At 47.3% G+C, this 19,859-nt stretch overlaps 1 protein-coding gene and 1 non-coding gene across 2 annotated transcripts in view; both read left to right on the forward strand.

The window, feature by feature from the left end:
* The first annotated feature begins 10,322 nt into the window (after nt 1-10,322).
* On the forward strand, nt 10,323-10,513 carry LOC122683385. The gene has a single exon (XR_006337730.1). It is a non-coding gene; the product is annotated as a U2 spliceosomal RNA (small nuclear RNA).
* Nucleotides 10,514-17,076: 6,563 nt separating this feature from the next.
* Nucleotides 17,077-19,859, forward strand: part of RFT1 (RFT1 homolog) — a 39,144-nt gene continuing 36,361 nt past the window's right edge. The window contains exon 1 of the mRNA XM_043886399.1: nt 17,077-17,183. Within this exon, the coding sequence (XP_043742334.1) occupies nt 17,121-17,183 (63 nt within the window). The 5' untranslated portion in view covers nt 17,077-17,120. The remainder of the gene's footprint in view (nt 17,184-19,859) is intronic.

The raw sequence follows: 19,859 nt of genomic DNA on the forward strand, positions 1-19,859 counted from the left end.
CTGTCATTCTTTTCTATTCTCTTCTCCTTGTTCCCTTTCTGGTTCTTGCAACTGCAGTAGTAAAGAGTCTCTGGGTTCATATCTCCTTCTCCACAAATAACTAAAGCAGAAATGACTTCTGTCCTGACCTTAGTAGTCAACAGTGAACTACGGGACTTCCCTGGTGATCCAGTGGTTAAGACTTTGCCTTTCAATGCAGGGGGTGTGGGTTCGATCCTTGGTTGGAGACCTAAAATCCCACATGCCTTGGGGCCAAAAAAAAAAAAAAAAAATTGAAACAACAAAGGCTTTGAAAATGGTCCACATCAAAAAAAAAAAAATCTTAAAAAAACAGTGAAACTTCAGAACTTTATTGGGTTCCTACTCCGTGCTAAGAGTTAAGGAGAGGTGAAAGGAGGGGCTGACAAATTGTGACATGGGCTACTGTGTCCCCCTCTGTACTGGTGGCCGATATTACTAATTGATCACAGCATTTCTGAGCCTGGAGGGATACAGCTCAGAATCCTCAACACAGCTGTAGGGAGCCCTTGGCAACCAGCTGGAATCGACACATAAGTTGAAACCCATTTACCCTCCCTCCTTTCTGGAGCCCACCTCCTGCCAAGGATTGAGGCCAGGGTCAGGCCAGGGCTTCTTGTGCAAAGCTGTCCTTGTCCTGTCCCACCTCTCACAGCCTGTGCCCTGATTTCCTTGTCCTCGTTCTCAGCACCTGACACAGGCTGGGGAGAGGGCAGACAGGATCATCTGTCTTTGCATCTCAGCTTCCTCTGAGGCTGTGATGGCCTGGTTAGGGACTTGGCCCCAAAGTGGTGCAGTTCCTTTGGACAGAAGACATGTGGGCCACTAAGTGTAAGTACCTTCCAAAGCCACCTCCATCAGGGGCCCAAGACCCTCCCCAGAAACACATCTTTTCAGAGATGCTCTGGAGTCCAGAGAGTCCCCTGGCCTGGTCTCCTACTCCTGAAGTGCTCACTGTGCATTCCTTCCCAGGTCGAGGGCAAGATCCTGACTGCTGCCTTGCCTTTTGTAGCCATTTACACACATGGATTAACATTTACTGGATGCCAGAGCCTATGGCAGGGGTCAAGGCCCTCCAAGCAGAAATATAAGGTCCCTGATTCAAGGAGCTTGAGGTCTGCACAAGAAAGAGATGTGTTCCCAGGTAGATAATTGAGAAAGCCTTAGGCTCAGGGCCAGGCAGGTGGGAAGTCAATCCCAGCACTGCCACTGGGCCTCGGTTTTCTCTCGTGTAAAATAACGATGATTGTGATAAGAAACTAAATAACTCCAATAAGACTTCACAGACTTATTTAAAGATTAAACAAGATAATTTATGCTATTCTTCAACACTGTTTGTTGAGCACCTACTATATGCCAAGCTTTGCTTTTAGCTGCAGGGAAACGATTGCTCTCTTGGAGCTGACAATCAGAAGGAAAGCAGGCAAGTCACTAGGAAATGACCACCTCCAGGAAGCAGAGCTCACATGGGGGAAGCTTAGGTACTATGAGAGCCAGGAGAATGCCTGACTCCACCTAGGAAATCAAAGACGGCTTCCTGGAGGAGGTGACTCTTGAAAGAGGAGGATGAATTAGCCAGACTTGGGGAGAAAGGTGTTCCAGGCAGAAGGAGCAGCCTGAGAAACAGTTTAGCAGTGAAGATGGTGCATATGAAAGGGCTCGGCAGTGGGCCTCAACATTTGTTTAAAAAGCTCAAGGCAAGAGAGGGGGCCCAGACAGACTGACCTGGGTGCTGGATGTGGGGCAGATGAACTAGGTCGGGTGCATCCAGGGAGCTGCATTATTTACTGTCCCACCTATAAAATATTTACACGGGCTTTCTGATGATTTATGGTGTTTGTTTTCCTGCCTCCGGGCTGCTGGCAGGTAAACCACGTGCCCTGCAGCTCACCCTTGGGAGGAGTCCTGGGGGACCTACATCAAGCATCTAACTGGGCCAGGAGGAGGGCTCTGTCCAGCAGGCCAGGACATTCAGCTGCTCCAAGCTCTTCTAATGAGGTGTGAACCCCACAGGCCTCAAGTCCATGCCCCAGAATCCCTGCGGCAGAGCCAGTAATCCAGAGTAACAAAGGTCCAGGCTATGGGGAGCGGCAGATCCAGACCGTGGCCCAGAGCTCCCTGGCTATGTGCCAGACCACGCTCAGCTTGTCTTCTCCGCCTGTAAGAGGGGGTTCACGGTGGTACCATGTTTGGAGGAGTAGATTGAGGTCACATAGCACAGGGTGTCAGCTCAGGGACCGGAAGCTTGCAACTCTTACATGTTTCTTTAAATGTCTGTGAAGTGTAATATTAGAACAACCTGTCACCTGGAGCACACATAAGAGAAGAGCACAGCTCTTATAAAGTGATTCAAACGTGTTTTATGTGGGAAGCAGGCGCCTTTTAACCCGTTGGGGTTGAGAGCCAAGAGCCTGCAGAAACCTTAGATGGGCCTGACCTCAGCCTCCAGCGGAAGGCAACTTGCTGTCCTCTTGGCTTGGCACCTCTCTCAGAATCTTTCTAAAAATCTTATCATATCTCTAGAACTGGCCCACTTTCCTGTCCATTTCTGGAAAGGAAAAAAAGGAGAAGCCCCAGATAAAGGGAGGGAGGTGGGGCGGAAGGCTTGAGGGGAACCCGGCCCAGACTGGGTGGTGCCTCCTCCTGCTCTGAGAGCCAGTGAAGAGCCAGCCCTCAGCCAGTGAAGGTGGAGCTGGGGTGGGAGGTCTGGCCCCATAGCTGATGGGCTGGCAGACTCATGAAGATTGGACCACAAGGAGAAGAGGGCGCTGGGCTGGATGCCTCCAGCCTGAGACAGCAGGACGGACAAGACATCAGATGGGCAGGTACAGTGAGGTCAGCAGATTCCTGAAAGCAGCTTCTGGAGAACTGTGGTGTGGACGTGGATGAGAAATCAGCCCACACACGAAGGGTCTTCTTTCAGGGCCCACCTGGACCAACTTGACCAACCTCACCATTGAGCAGATGCCAAGCTAAGGCCAGAGAGAGTAGGGATCAGCAGGCCATGCAGGATCAGAATGGGAGCAGAACCCAGGGGAATCCATGCCCTTGCTCTAAGAGTCACAGATCCGTGGACTTTCAGAGAGCAAGTGTCCTCAGGAACCATCAAATCTGACCCCTTGCCTCAGTAGACAGCAGAATGTGTCCATCCTGAGGCTGAATGCATGCTAAGTCACTTCAGTTGTGTCCAACTCTGTGTGACCCCATAGACTGTAGCCCACCAGGCTCCTCTGTCCATGGGGTTCTCCAGGCATTATACTAGAGTGGGTTTTCATGTCTTCCTCCAGGGGATCCTCCCCATGGATCAAACCCGCGTCTCCTACATCTCCTGCATTGGGAGGTAGGTTCTTTACCACTAGGGCTACCTGGGAAGCCCATCCTGAGCCTACTTACCTCAGATCATTCCTCACGCTTACCCTGCTCTGATCCTTGTCTATGGCAAAGGGGTCAACCTCTTCAGGCTGCACTCCTCAAACTTCCGTGGCTTGGTTTACTCATGGAGGGCACAGGGAGAAAGGTGGAGGGAGAAAGGAAGAGAAATACCTTAGGCAATGTTTCCAGCAGTGGCAGCCTCTTCTCTGTGACCTCCGATCCCTCTGGACAGGCCCTATGTGATTCTAGTTTCTTCTGATACCCAAGTATCAGTCAGTAACACTTTAGTGAGAATCAGCTGATGAAGTTCCTTAAGTTCACTGCATTCCCAGATAGCCCTCCACAAAGCAGGGGAAGGCTGGCACAGAGCGAGGGTGAGGAAGGTAGATTCCCCCAAGGGAGAGGGGGCTGAGGAAGCACAGGATGGATCCTCTGATCCCGGACAAGTGGCCTTACCTCTCTGGATTTCAGAGTCCAATAGGAAAAGAGAAGCCACTTTAGGTATTTCAAATAGAGGGAACTGAATGTAGGGAATCCATTACACAGGTGATGGAAAAGTGGAGGAGCTCTCAGGGAAAGGAAAGGCAGCCCAGAGAGTAGCACCAGCAGGAAGCCACCACTGCTTCCAGGCTAAAGGGACAAAAGAGGAGATTGAGTAGTGTGTACATGCCACCCCCGGAGATCCCCCGCCCCCCAGAGCCAGCAGCCTGGTGGATTTTCCCCACTTTGTTTCTCAACTCGGTGGTTGCAACAGCAACTTCCCCACTGAGGACATACTTCTGTCCTTCGGCTGCAGCTCTGGGGCACAGCTGTCTGGAAAAGCCTGCAGTTTCCTCTACCCAGCTGGTCTGTGAACGCAAGAGGCTAGGCCTGTGCCTTGCCCCAGAGTTTCCAGAGAGAGAGTCAGGGGTTGCTGCCCAAACCAGGGACTAGGGCAGAGAGAGCTGAGGACTGAGCCCGTCTGAGCGAGGCCCCAGAAACCCAGGAAGTTGAAATCTCTGCCCTAACTTCTTAACTCCAAACAGTACCACTCCCTCAGGGTCTCAAAGCCAGTGCCAACCAAGTTGCCCACAGATCTTTACTGAGCACCTCCTGTGTGCCAGGTACCATTAAGTCACCTTGGTTTTACCTGACTCCAAACCTGTGAGGTGGGTATTATTACATAACCCCATTTTGCAGATGGGGAAATCAAGATTCTAAAGGGCCAAGTCACTTGCCCAGGCTCCCTACACTAAGATAGGGCTGTATTATTTTACATCTATTCCCTCAGAGCCTTGAGGGATAGACGTGGAGGACCCTTGGCATTCACCATTTCAACATGGTGGCTTCAAGTGCTTGAGAGTGACCCCAAAGGTTGGGGATTTTCTGTAGCATTGCTGAGGCATGAATTTGAACCCTGCATAGGTAAGGCTGGTGGTGGGTGGGAGTTACTGACTCTGAAGCAGGCTAAGCATTTTACCAGCACCCTGTGTGAAAGCATGAGGGGCTATTAGATTCTGGAGTCATGTTACCCACCTCCCTCCACAGTTGCCTGACCATCAGCCAGTCTCTTTACCTCCTCAGCTATAAGAGGAGATACATAATCCTGACCTAGAAGGGTTCTTTTGAAGACTGCAATCATGTATGTAAAAGTTCCAGTGCTCTGGTGCCTAGTAGGGGTTCTTAGGACAGTGACGTTATCTTGGCCTTTGCAAATGGTAGCATAATTCAGGGTTCATAATTCAGGTAAGTTGTGAGGCCCAAATTAGTAGGAGCTCCAAGGGCAGGCAGTGTGATCCTGGCAGGCAGGCTGCCCAGAAAGGTCCACATTGGTGAGATTCTTAGGGCAGGCAGACAGGAGGCACTGGGTTGTGTGTTCAGAGCCTCTAGTCTTTGGGGTCACAGAGGCCTGGATGCAAATGGTAGCTCTGCCCCTTCCTGGTGGTGTGACCTTGTGCATGTTTCTTCAATAGGGCCTCACCTTCCTTGTCTATGAATTAAATGAGACATTAATGCCCATTTTCTAAGGTGTGTTGAGGAGGTTGACTGCAGTAATAATCTGGTATGTGCCTGGCATGTGCAAAGTGCTTAGCAATCATCAGTAGTTAATATTATTTAACATCACGGGTTATTATTACTTTCATGAAGGTTGGAACAGCGTTTCAGGGCATGAGTGGAGGTGATGGTTCCTTCACAGCCCCAGCAGTGATTCCTGGGTCCCAGCTGCCTTGGACCCACTTGCTTACCAGCTTTGGTCTTCTCTGAGGGAGATTTCTCTAGTCCCCATGGGGAGGAGGTTTTTCTCCATTACTTCTCATCAGAATTGGACTAGGGGAGTGGTGGAAGCCTTCTGGCCTATAGTACTTGTGACAGCTCCACCTGACCCTAGAAGGTCACCAAGAAAAGAGGTCTGGAGGGACTTCCCTGGTGGTCCAGGGGCTAAGATGCCACATTCCCCATGCAGGGGACCCAGGTTTGATCCCTGGATAGGGAACTAGATACCACATGCTGCAATTAAGACCCGGTACAGGCAAATAAGGAGATCCAACCAGTCCATCCTAAAGGAGATCAGTCCTGGGTGTTCACTGGAAGGACTGATGCTGAAGCTGAAACTCCAATACTTTGGCCACCTCATGAGAAGAGTTGACTCATTGGAAAAGACCCTGATGCTGGGAGGGATTGGGGGCAGGAGGAGAAGGGGACGACAGAAGATGAGATGGCTGGATGGCATCACCGACTCGATGGGCATGAGTTTGAGTAAACTCCGGGAGTTGGTGATGGACAGGGAGGCCTGGCGTGCTGCGACTCATGGGGTTGCAAAGAGTCAGACACGATTGAGCGACTGAACTGAACAGGAAAATAAATAAATAATATATATATATATATATATATATATAAAACGAAAGAAAATGGGTCTGGCGACCCAGCTGTGAGGAACTGGCTCCCGTACCCTGGTGTCAGCTCGAATGTCACTCTGCAGAGGCCCTTCCTGTCACTCTGTTGAAGGAGGCCTCCGGATCGCATCACCCTGCCTTCCTGACTTCAAGGCTCTGATCAGAATCTGGAATTATCTTATCAGCTGGGCTATAGGTTTACAGCCTACATTTCCACACTAGGAGGAAAGCTTCTTGGGGCAGAGCCCAGTTTGGTGTGTAGCTCTCAACATGTCCTCAGTAAATATTTGCTGGATGAATGAATGGATGATGGCTGGGGAGGCGGAAGCCATGTCTTGGTGGGAAGTACAAGACCACCGGACAGAGGCGTGAAGGCCGAGTCCTTAAGCACAGCTCTGCCCCAACCAGCTGTGTGACCCTGGGCCTCAGTCTTCCCATATGGACCAGGAAGTCTTTGTGGGGAGGAGCTACAAGCCCCTTCAGTTTCCAACTTCCTGTTCTTCCATGAGGTCCCTGGAGCAGCAACTCTAGGAAGCCTCATGGGCCCTCTGAGAGGCACGGCATCTCCATGATAAATGCAGCCGGTGTATTTTGAAATACATTCTTGATTTGATTGTGTCTGGGCTTTGAGTGACTAAGCGCAGAGAATTCTCCCTTCCCTCAGGGCCACCACCATTAGTGAGTGACTTGGAACACCTCTTGCATGAGCACGTGCACACACGCACTATCAAACCTGCTTGTACACGCTCACATACATTTGCTCATGTGTGCACACCATACAACACAAGTGAGCATACACACGTACTCATACACACATTCTCACTCAGACACACTCACACACACATACACAGATGCTTACTCACACATGCACACATATGCACTGGTAAACACATGCATGCAGTCATACACTTTCACACTCCTACATGCTCACACTCATTTGCACGCTCTCACATGCACATAGACTCACAATGCTTACGTATTCAGTCACATGCTTGCACGTGCTCACAGACTTCACCTTATACACAAATGCACCCACAGACTCAGCCTGCATATACTCACACATACACTCGCACACATTCATGCATATCCACTCTCATACTCACACATACTCACAATTACTATCACACATGCTCAGTCATGCTTAAACTCAGTCATACACACATGCACACACTCACACACATGCACACACACCATTCGGTTGCACAAGCCCAACCTCCACCCAACTGTAGCTTGCCTTTCCAGACCCGCCCAGGCCTGGCCCCATCTGATGGCTGCTCACTGCTCTCTCTTTTTCTTCTTGGTTCTATTTATTTTTCTTAGCCACAATGAGCATATTTGGAGAAGGATCTATTTTCACCGTATCTGGAAACATACTTCCCCTCGGCCATGAGCTTGTCAGATCGGTGAGACGGCGCCTGGCTGCCATGGCACAGGCTGAGGAGAAACCGGGATGGAGACCAAGAGCCCCAGAGGCCAGACAGCTTCCTAGGATGGTCTGGCTTTCCATGAGGCTGAGGCCACTGCCTCTGAAATTCTTTTTGTGTAACCCTGAGCTCAGGGTGGCTCCTCCCCACAGCGGCAGCTGTGGCTGGGAGTCTGGCCCACCTCTTTGCTCCTTTCATATGACATGAGGGTGCCCCTGGCTCCTTATGACCTCTCTTTTCTAGGAAGGAGTCAAGCATGTGTAGATCATCTTGTCCCTCTCAGTTTTCAGATGACATGGGTTATATCTAGTAAACATTTCCTCTTTCCCAATCTGTGTAAACCCCTTTGCATACCACATTTCATTTCAGCTTCGTAAGGGACTCAAGAGACTGTGCTGTCTCCCATTTCACAGATGAGAAAACTGAGGCTCAGTTTTCTGTCATGTGCTTTAGGCTTGTCAAGAGACATGCCTAAAGCACACAGCAGTCTGGGCCAGAGCAGGGTCCATTTATCTTCCTATTGCTTAGGCTCCAGCAGCCTTGCTGTCCCCAGCACTCTCCCTGCAGAGCTGCTTGGAGATGACCAGGGTCTGTGTGGGAGCTCTGGCTGGGTGGTCACGGGTTTAAACTGGGACTCCCTGTGGGTGCTTACCCAGAGGGTGCCTCCTCTGTTGGTGACCTGGGTGGCTGCCATGCCCAGTCAGCTTCTGACTGCCAGGTATCAGTCACACTGGTGTTGAATGTGGCAGGGCAGCCAATGGGCCAGGCAGGCCCCTGGAAGGGTGCATGGCACAGACAGAGCCTCTGAAACCCGAGGCCATTCTCCAGCCTGTGCTTCCTTCCCTTCTGGATCAGAGTCCCTTCTATCACACACATGCTCCAGTGGGACAGTCCTGGGAGGGGAGCAGGGTAAGCCTTCACGCCCCAAGCAGAGTTCATGGTTCTGTGTGTCCCTGCCCATCCCAGTAAGGCAGTACACAGTAGGTGCTCAGTAAATGTTAGCTAAAGTCAAAAGAATTTTTAAATGGCAAAGGATTTCAAGAGACATGTCTCTAAAAAATATATACAGATGGTCAACAAGCACATGAAAATTTGCTCAACATCATAAGCCATTAGGGGAATGCAAATCAAAACCACAATGACATATCACTTTACAACCCAAGAGGATGACTGTGATCAAAAACATGGACAATCAAATGTACTGGTGAGGATGTGGAGAAATTAGAACCCTCATACACCGCCATTGGAAACGTAAAATGCTACAGCCACCATGAGAAACAGGTTCACCACAAGACCTCAGGTAACACATGGTCACCACAAGACCGCAGCAATTCTGTTCCTAGGTACATAACCAACAGAACTGAAAGCATACGTCCACACAACTGTCTGTACACCAATGTTTACAGCAGCGTTACTCATAATAACCAAAACGTGGAAACAACTCAAATATCCATCAACTAATGAATAAACAAAAGATAGCATACCTGTAAAAGGGAATACTATTCAGCCACAAAAAGGAATGAAAAATGATACCTGCCACAGCATGGATGACTCTACAAAACATTACTGCTAAGTGAAAGAGTCCAGGTGCAAAATATCTCACTCTATATGATTCCACTTATAGGAAATGTCCAGAACAGGCAAATCCAAGGAGACACAAAGTAGATTGGTGGTTGCCAGGAGCTGAGGAGAAGGGGTAAAGAGGAGGGTCTGCTAATGAATAGGGGGTTTTGGGGTTTCTTTTGGGAGTGATGAGAATGTTCTGGAATGAGATAGTAGTGAAGGTTGGACAATGCCGTCCAACCATGAAAATGCTAACACTCACTGAATTGTAAACCGTATTTTTTATTTTTTAATATTATGATGTTTTACTTTATTTCATTATTTTCTTAGTTTTTATTGAAATATAGTTCATTTACAATTACATTGTACACTTTATTTTTATTTATTTATTTATTTATTTTTTACATTGTACACTTTAAAAGGGGTGAATTTTATGGTACAGAATTATGAAAATAAGTTATCTTTTAAAATACTCAAATGAGCTTAACCAAAGAAAACTCAAGATAATCTCTATGGTGGGGAGGATGAAGGTCCAAATGCTTTTCCAGGGTCACAGGGAGAAATGATGTCAGTGCTGTCGATGCAAATGCAATGAAAATGATACTCCTAGCAATTTGTTGAGCATGCTCAGGCTATGTGCCTGGCAGTTTGGAAACCTCTGCATTCATTATCTCATTTAACTCTCATCATAATTCATGTGGAAATATTATTATCATCCTCATTTTATAGATGGGAAAACAGAGGCTCAGATAAATGAACTGTCTTGCCTATGAATTTAGGCAATTTAGGCAATATGAATTTAGATCAGTCATTTCCAAATGGTTGAGAAAAATGATTCTATGTGACTTATTTTTTAAAAAATTATTATTGTCTGTTTTGGTTTTTATGTGGCACTTGTACCCTCAATGCAAGAAAAAACGACAAGAATGCAAGTTGGTGCCACTGTCACCAACAGGCTGTCAGGGCCAAGAAGGGCCTGCCCTGGCTTCCAAGTCCATTCTGGTCCCCAGGCTCAATCCTTGCCTTTTTCAGGGACGGGTGCTGACAAGCAGCCTTCAAGAAACCATGCTAGATCGCTTCTCGGCCTTTTGGCTAAGATCATGTGTAGTATTTGTTCTTATCAGTTTAATATCTGATACGTCCTCTATCCGAGGACAATATATTAAATGGATTTTTGGAATTAGGAGTTGGAATAGGAGCTTGCTCCGTCCACTCCACGCATCGACCTGGTGTTGCAGTACTTCCAGGAACGGTGCACCTCCCTTTGGGGGGAATAAAAAAAAAAAAAAAAGAAACCATGCTAGAAAAGCCTGGGGGTAACTCTCCGTGCTGGGCTGCTGTTCCAGAGGGCAGGAAACACACCATGTGCTCAGGCTAGGGGCCTCCACTGGCTCTGGCCCAAATTCTTTGGGGTTTTGGATAAACAAAGACTGCCCCATTTCACCTCTGTGTGACCTTTCTACGTGTGTAGCTCTGGGTCTCAAGACCCAGGTCCCAGGAATAGCCCCTTCCTACCTAGCATATGAGAAGCCCTGAGTGTCTGTGCCGGGTCCAGGCCAGGGGCAGGAGGATGCCCGAGGCATTTCCTCCCTGGAGCTTTGTGAATCGCTAAGAAGCAGCTTGCAGAAAGTGAGGTCTGATAGTCTGAGCTCAATCCCAGCTCTCCTGCCTTTTGGCTGGGTGACTCTGAGTAAATCACTTTACTTTTGTAAGCCTCAGTTTCTTCATCTGTGTGTTGTTTGTTGCTGTCATATCTGGCTTTTTGCGACCCCAAGAACTGTAGTCCACCAGGCTCCTCTGTCCATGGGATTCTCCAGGCAGAAATACTGGAGTTGGTTGCCATTCGCTTTTCCAGGGGATCTTCCCCATCCAGGAAAGAACCCACATCTCCTGCATTGCAGGCAGATTCCTTACTCTCTGAGCCACTAGAGCAAGTCACTTTACTTTTCTAAGCCTCAGTTTCTTCATCTGGAAAATGGGGTAATAACTCAGAAGATGATTAAATAACTGTTATAAGCCCACCATGTAAGATTGTTGAGAAAATTAATTGAGGTGATGCATGAAAAGTGGAGGCCTGACTCAACAACATTAACCATTAATACTTATGGGGGCCATAGACCCAGAATCAGAAAGTCCAAAGGCTGACTCCCTGAGGTGGCACGCGTACATGTATACCTGCATGCACGCACACCTTTGTTTCCCCATATGTTCACCGGCTGTGTACAATACATGTGATCTAACACTCAAGTTTTCACATTTGTGCTCACACATAAACACACAAGCACATGTGATGCATGTGTGTGCACAGACTTTGTCTGTGGGCAAACAGATAAAGTCTGTCTGAGGGCAGACCCTGGCAAATACATCTACACCCATGAATAGATGCCCACTCACCTCCTGTCATGCATGTGAACACATGTGCCTGAATTTCATTCACACATGCACGTTCACATCCACGAACTTGCTATTCTCAGTGCCACCAACTCTGCACCGGTCACAGACCAGTGAGGGAGGACCTCACTGGGTCCCCCAGTGGGCTTGGCAAGTCTCCTCCTCTGTATTCTCTCTGCCTGCTTATCCTTCTGTCTGACTATGCCTTCCTGCCCTTCAAGGTGCAGCTCAAAACAGGCTCCTGCAGGAAACCTTCCCTTATGCCTCGGCATAGATTAGTGGCACTGGCATAGACACTGAGTTGAAATGAAGCAGGCTGATGAGCAGACATTGCGATTTATTCTCTTATCTCTGCACAAATCAAAGCCCACAGGAGCCAACAAAGCCAGGACCCTGTGGCTGCTCACCCCCAGGCCCTGGGCAGGCCCGGGGACCCAGGGGGTGCACTGTGCACCCTTCCTGGTACAAATCTTTCCCAAGTGGGGACGTCCCCAGTGGTCCAGTTGTTAGGACTCCATGCTGCCAATGTGGGGGGTGCAGGTTCGATCCCCAGTCAGGGAAACAAAAAGACCTCGTGGACATGCAATGTGGTCAAAATATTTAAAAATTTAAATAAGTAAGTAAAAGGTGAAAAAATATCTCCCCAAGGCCCTCACACAGGCACTACCTCCAGTCCCTGCTGCCTTGACCCCCGAACTGCACCCCAATCCTGACAGCAAGACTCCTTGTGGGCTGGACGGGCCTGGGAGCAGATCTCAGGACTCAATTTGCTTGCTTTCAGCAGACAGAATTTTCCAGCCCACCAAAGGAGGTAGATTTTCCCAAGGTGCCTGGAGATCTGCCCTCAGGCTGTGCTTCCCAGAGCTTGGTCCACTGTATCAGAACCACCTAGGTTAATGCATATTCCTAGGCCCACCCTAGTCTTTTTGACTCAGAACTGCTGAAGTGAAGCCCCAAAACTCAGCACTACAATAAACACTCTGGTTCAGTCCTGGTTAAGGGTCTGAGAGTTACACAGCCCAGTGCAAATTCTGGCGCCGCCATTTACTAGCCCTTAGGCAGGTCCTTTACCCTACTGAGCCTCAGTCTCCTGGTCTGTAAAATGGGGATAATAGCAGTGTGTACCTTGTGGGGCTGCTGTGGGAGTAAAATGAGCTCATGAAAGAGAAATGTGCAGCACAATACCTACCTGGGCTCAGCAAACATGGATTATTAGTAACACAGCTGAATCCTCACGCCCAGGGACTTCTGAGTGAGGGACTGATTCTTGAGTTTCTCTTGCAGGGAGGGCCCTGGTGGAGGTCCTCTGGGCAGCAGGAAGCCTTGGCAGGGCAGGGCTAGTGGCTGGTATATGGGACCATGCCCTGCTGTCCTGCCTACACCCAGCTGAGGTCCAGGGCTCCACTTGCTGTATCTTCTGTCCTGCTTCCCCACCCAGCAGCCACCTCCCTCTCTGTTCCGATGCCCCAGGAGTCTAACTGGCTTGGCGACAGCCCTGGCACTCCCTCTAGCTTTGTAATAAAATAGCCAGCTCAGGTCAACTTTCCCTGGCAGGGAGGCTACCTGGCACGAAGAGCAAAAAGGAGGGGGGAACCCTGGGGAAAGCTCCTTCAATGACAACTAATTACAGCCTAGTGTTCTGCCAGGGGTCACTTGTCCCCCAAACCAAAGGACCCCCAGGAAAGGACTCTTATCATCATTATCATTAATCATTTTGGACCTTGCCATGAGCTAATTAAAAAATTATTTTATGTATGCATTCATTCAGTCAGTATTGAAATGTCCACTGCATGTTGGGCACCAGAGCTCAATGTTGATCACCAAGAGTGGCAAACATTTTCTTTAAAAGGCCATATAGTAAATATTTTCAGTTTGTCAGGCCAAACTACTCTGCTACTGTAGTAGGACAGTACCTATAGACAACAAGTAAACAAATGGGTGGATGTGGTTATGTTTCTATAAAACTTTATTTGTGGGGAGGGCCAAGATAGGGGTGGAGATTAAGAGGTACAAACTACTATGTATAAAATAAATGAGCTAGGACTTCACCGGTGATCCAGTGGGTAAGACTCTGCCTTGTAATGTAGGGGACATGAGTTTGATCCCTTGTTGGGGAACTGAGGTCCCACATCCCTTGGAACAACAAAGCCTATAGGCTCTGGAGCCCATGTGCCACAACTAGAGACTCCATGGGCCACATGATGCAATGAAGGCCCTTCATGCTGCACCAAGACCTGAAACAGCCAAATAAATAAATAAATATTATAAAAATTAATGAGTTATAAGGATATATGAGAAAACAGGGAATACAGACAACATTTTATAATAATTATAAGTGAAATATAACCTTTAAAAATGTGAATCACTATGTTGTTCACCTGAAACTTATATAATATTGTACATCAACTATACCTCAATTAAAAAAATAATAATTTGAAAGCAACATTGGAAATATACAACATGATACCAATTTTCTAATTAAAAAAGAACCTTTATATGTGGAGCTGAAATCTGAATTTCATGAAATTTTCATGTGTCATGAAATAGTCTTCTTTTGATTTTTCCTAACCATTTACAACTCTAAAAATTATTCTTAGCTTGCAGGTGGTATAAAATAGGCAATAGCCAACAGGTCTTAGCTCACCAGCCCTGAGCTTAGCCCTCTGCATAAGAACTATGGAGTGTGCCAGGCCCCGTTGGTGCCAATACCTTTAACAGAGGGGAGGCCTTTGGAGCAGCTCAGTGCTGAGGCCGGGGACAACTTCAAGCTCACTGCATCTCAATCTCTGCAGTTCTCCCAGAGTCCTGATCTATAACAACTACCTCACGAGCTGTTGAGAGAATGAAGGGGTTAGTACATGCATGTACAGTGCTCCCATGAGCACCTGACATGGAGTTAGTGCTCAGCGCTCACTGACTCTCATCACAGTTCTTTCTCTCCCACACACTCTTGTACCACACATGACTCTGTGCACAAAGCATCTGCTCAGTGTCTCCTTGCTAAATCCTACCCTCTGGAATGACAGAAAAGGGCCTTTGACTCCCTGCCCAGAAGTCCCTTGGAGTCTGTTCCTTGGACTCCTGGGAGACTTTGCACTTTGGACTTACCTTGGAGAATTTCCTCCTTGGCTTCTTTGCCCCCAGTGAAATGATTCCCTAGTCATTCAGCCCACCCAGATGACTAGGGTTAGAGTGTGTTGACATGAAGAGCTCTTGGCTGGTTGTGCTCCGAGGAGGAGCTGTGGAGGAAGCAGCTGCTTCGCTGGGGATAAAGGGAGCCAGGGCCTACCTCACCTGCCAGCCTAAGGTCTGAGGGGGTGGGCAGGCAGCCTAGGTCAAGGCCTTGGACATCTCAGCCCACAGGCCAGATAGCTCAACCCTTCAGCATTTTGCTCTCCTCTCTAAGTGGATGTTTAATTTGCTCTGCCTTCCAGAACAGCACTCTTCCCTTCCCTTCTAAGAGCCTCTATAACCTTATTTCATTTTTTCATAGCATTATCACTTTGTGAAATTGTATTATTCGTTTACAAGTGTTTTTTTCCCCCAGTCTTCCTTCCACTAGAATTTAAGCTGCTGAAGGGCCAGACTTTTGACTACTTTAATCCTTACAATTGCCATCACAAGACAGATAATATCCCCTATTTAATAGCTGAGCATATTGAGGTTACCTGGTTCATGAGTGGTAGAATGAGGATTCAGGGCCAGCTCTAATAGTCAAAAGCTTACATTCTGAGTCTCTGCCATAAGACGGAGCTTGATTAACCTGGCAAGATGGGAGTGAGGAGAGTGCATAGGTCTTGAGCTCCATAGTCTGTTTCCAGCAGCAGTAATAGGTCAGGAAGCATTCATGGGTGTACTAGGGACTTTCCCTGCCGCTGCTTCAGGAGGCAAAGTCAAATGCTCTTCATTCCTGCCTTCTCAGAGCCTATGGGATGTCTAGACATAGTTTAGTCTCTTCACTGCAAAGCAGACTGCGCTAAGCTGCTAAGGCAGCTGCTTCGCTGGAGATAAAGGGAGCCAGGGCCTACCTCACCTGCCAGCCTAAGGTCTGAGGGGGTGGGCAGGCAGCCTAGGTCAAGGCCTAGGTTACAAAGTGCTTTACAGGTGCTATCTTAATCTGCTTAGGCTGCTGTAATAGAAAAACATAGACTGGGTGGTTTAAACAATAGGAATTTATTTTTTGCAGTTCTGAGGGCTGGGAAGTCTAAGATACAGTGCTGGCTGGTTCAGTTCTTGGTGAGAGCCCTCTTCCTGGGTTGCAGCCAGCCACCTTCTTGCTGTATCCTCACAGGGCAGGGAGAGAGTTCCTCTCTCTTCTCTTCTTGGAAGGTCACTAACCCCATGCATGAGGACTCCACTCTCATGACCTAATTGCCTGCCAAAGGCCACACCTCCAATTACAACCACATTGGAAATTAGGGCTTCAACACATGAATTTGGGGATGACACATTCAATCCACAGGAGGTGCTGTTGTACTCACAAACACTGGAGTCTGGGAGGGTAGGTGGTGCAAGGAGGGCATTTTGGGCAGAGGTAGCAGCAGAGCAAAGGCCAATTAGGGCCTGTAAGGGATCTGAAAGGATAGAGTCTAGAAAGTTTCAGGGAAAGGGCAGTGATAGTGTGAAAGGTGGTTGAAAGGTAAGTTGGGGTCAAATCATCTAGGGCCTAAAAGAGATAAATAGGACTTTCTATGGCCTGCATAGCAGATGATAGCATGGACAGAACAACTGATGACTGTGTTGGGCACTTTACATTTTCTGAAGCACTTCTCTGTTCTCACAGCTGGTAGTATGTAGATAAGAGAGGCAAGTTTAGGATCAGGAGTCTGGGGTCTGCTCTACACTGGTAGAAATTGTGTATACATGAACAAGTCACTTCACATCTCCAGGTCTCACCTTATTCCTCTCTGACAACAGGGTCCAATTTTTCAGCACTTGAGAAAGCATTACACAAAATCACACATGTGAAGATGTTGTATTTAACTTCTAGTCCTCAGTGTTTTCGCTGTAAAACTGGGACAGTCTTGTCCAGTCTGATTCAGGGGACCATGGCCGTGATGTTGTAAGCGAAGGCCAAATTATCAAGACTCTTTTTACGCAGGTCCTTGAATAGCTTGTTCCTTTTGGCACATGAAGCCAGGGAAGGTAGGGTTTCTTGGTTGATGGCTGGGAGCTTTAGAGAAGGGGCTTTGGCTACTTTAACAGCGTCTCTTAGTATGGTCACAATATTTAATTTATTTCGGACGCGTAGGGATAGATACACAAACCACCAATTACCACAAAACTGAGCGGCGAGGCGGCGCAACTACACTGACGCAGCCGTACTCCCGTCCCCTTAAAGGGCCAGATCTTCCAGTGCCCCGCCTCCGCCGTACGAAAACTGCCAATCAGCGAGCGAGTCCCTCGGTGACGCCATCTTCTCGCGACGAAGTCGGGTATCGGAGGCGTTTCATGATGACAGAGCCCGTGCGCCGAAGCTATGGGCAGCCGGGAGGTGCTGGGCCAGGCGGCCCGGTTGGCCTCCTCAGGTCTGCTCCTTCAGGTACTCTGGGGGGCCGGCCCCAGCCCGTCTTGCAGCGGGATTCACGGGGAGACCCTCAGGCCCTTGAGAACCCATTCCGGCGTGGACACAGCTAATACGGAGGGGTTTGGCGAGAGGCGGTGGCGCCTGAGAGGGGACACCTGGGCACAGAGCTGAGAGATTGCAGACAAATCACTTTCCTTTTGAGCATTCTGTTTCCCATATGGCAGTAAGGGAGGGATGCCTTGGGTGCTCTCGAATTTGTTTTTTTTAAGCCAGGGCTTTTTGTTTATTTGTTAATTTTTTATCCATGTCCCACTCCTTACCTCAAACTTTTTTTCAAACTTTGACTCCCACTGAGTTCAGAGAGACAGTATGGCATAGCTAAGAACAGGGACCTGGGTTGAGACAGGCCTGATTTGGAATCTTGGTTCTATCATGTGCTTGCTGCATGACCCAAGACTCCTCCTCATAAAATGGGAGTAATAACAGTACCTAGGTCATAAGGTTGCTGTGAGGCTGGGTTGGGCTTATCTGTATAATTGTTACTTAACACAGTAGTACATTGACTACATCTTCCTTCTGGCAGCGTGACCATGGACAAATCACTTACTCCTCTTGGCACTAATTTTTATCATCTGTCAGATGTGGTACATGCCAGTTGATCCAAATGTCATCATTAAGATTCTTTTAACCCTAGAGCCAGGTCATTCTAAGTCATTTAGCCATGAAGCCAGGTGTTTCATGTTTTCTCTGTCTTGCTCCTGAGCCTTTCAACCCTTACTCACAAAAGCCCTGAATCTACTCTCCGCCTTATTTTAGAGAGGCAGCTTTTCACATGGAAGTTGAGAGAAAGAATCAGGCAGACCAGGGCTCACGTTAGGGCTTTGTCACTTGCTAAGTGCCTGCCTTTGGTGAAAATCTCTTGACTTCTACAGTCATCAGTCTGTCCTCTTAAATGAGAATGATAGTGCAACCTCACAATGTCATTAGGCATATTGTAAATACTTACTAAATGTTAGCTGTTTTTATTATGGTAATATGAACTTTTTAAATGATCATTGTAGGAATGAAATGAGATGAGCTACGTAAGGCACGTAGAAGAATTCCTTGCACAAATATACACTTAGTTAGCTGTTCATGTAACCCTTAATTAGGTGAATCCCGAGTTACTTAGTTGTATTTCTTTTCTATTTCACCACATTGATAGCTATTTGAATTCAGTGTTTTATCCACAGTGTTGATTGTTCAACGTCTGACGATATCTTAGTACTGAGATTGGCTTCATAAAAAGAAAACAAGTCATAACAGAAAACCCACTAGTCTAGGAGTCTGATGGACTTAGCCATAAGGTCAAGCTGGGTCATTTGCTTTTCATGTGGCAAATCCCTTTGCTCTGAGACTTACTTGCTTCCTGTGCATTTACCTGGTTGCTTTTAGGGATCAGCTATTTAAAAGATGTGAAAGGGCTTTTTAGAAAAAACTATCAAGTCCTTTACAAAGTTAAATGAAGACTATGTTGCTAATAAGGCCCACAATATGGAGCAAATATGGGGAATGTGAACAACTTCATAGCTTCATTAGCTCAAACCTTAACTTAAGCCAATTAGGTGTGGATATGGCCTGAGACATTAAGTTTATTAGCAACAATAACTTTGAAGTTAACATAAATGTGTTTATGTGTTTGTTTATTTTTTTGGTTATAGCATGTGGGATCTTAGTTCTCCAACCAAGGATGGAATCCATATCCCTTGCACTGGTAGTGTTGAGTCTTAACCACTGGACCACCAGGGAAGTCTGTGTGTATGTGTGTGTGTGTTTGTAATAGCCATAATGTTTAGGTTTCTTGGAGTGTTTTAATTCAGTCTTCTGTGCTTTCTCAAATTACAATGCGGGCACTTGAGGTACAGTAGTTTTGCAATTACACTCTGTTCTGCAGGAATTTGGGAGTTTATTGCCTGTCTTCACTCTGAGCCAGCTATAGTGAAATTATTAATTCCTTTTATTTGGATGCATTTTTCAAAAATGCTTTCATTTTTTTGGTGTTGTTTGGTCCTTGTTATCAACTCTGTGAGACAGGTAGCCTCATTTGACATGAATGAAAATTGAGGCTTACAAAAATTCGAAGACAAGTTTAGCTAAATGGTGAGTTGAAATGCTGAGCTGAGAAAATTTTTTCTGTTAAGAGCTGCGTGAATTCGTTTCAAATCTCTAAAATTGAATACAGAATTTGGTGTCTTATGTATGTACCTGCATGTTTCTCAGGAGAGGCTACCAAGCTTTCCTGAGATTTTCAAAAGGTCATCTTGGACTCCATAAAGATTAACATGGTGATGTCTTGGCTTTGGAGACCTTGCTGCTTTGTGACACTTTGGGGACCATGTTAGACTGTAGTCTCTCTTTTGGTCATACCTTTTCCCAGAGATATACTGTGGGAAATGTCACTGTGGTCCATTGGCATACTTCGGTTGAATATTCCAGATAGTAACTGTTCACGTGTAACTCAGAGTGCTTGACACAGAAGTGATCTGTCATTTGCATCATTTGCTCCGGAGTGCCTTTGAGTTGCCCTTGTGGGGCTGCCAGGTTGCAGAGGTGGGTGGCACTTAGTGAGGCTTGCACCCCAGCCATTATCCTCATTTGGCAACCTTATTTAATCGCGACCTGTTTTTCTCTGTCTCATGGGAAGAATTCTTA

This window comes from Cervus elaphus, chromosome 24 (genome assembly GCF_910594005.1).
Source record: "Cervus elaphus chromosome 24, mCerEla1.1, whole genome shotgun sequence".
Taxonomy (NCBI): domain Eukaryota; kingdom Metazoa; phylum Chordata; class Mammalia; order Artiodactyla; family Cervidae; genus Cervus; species Cervus elaphus.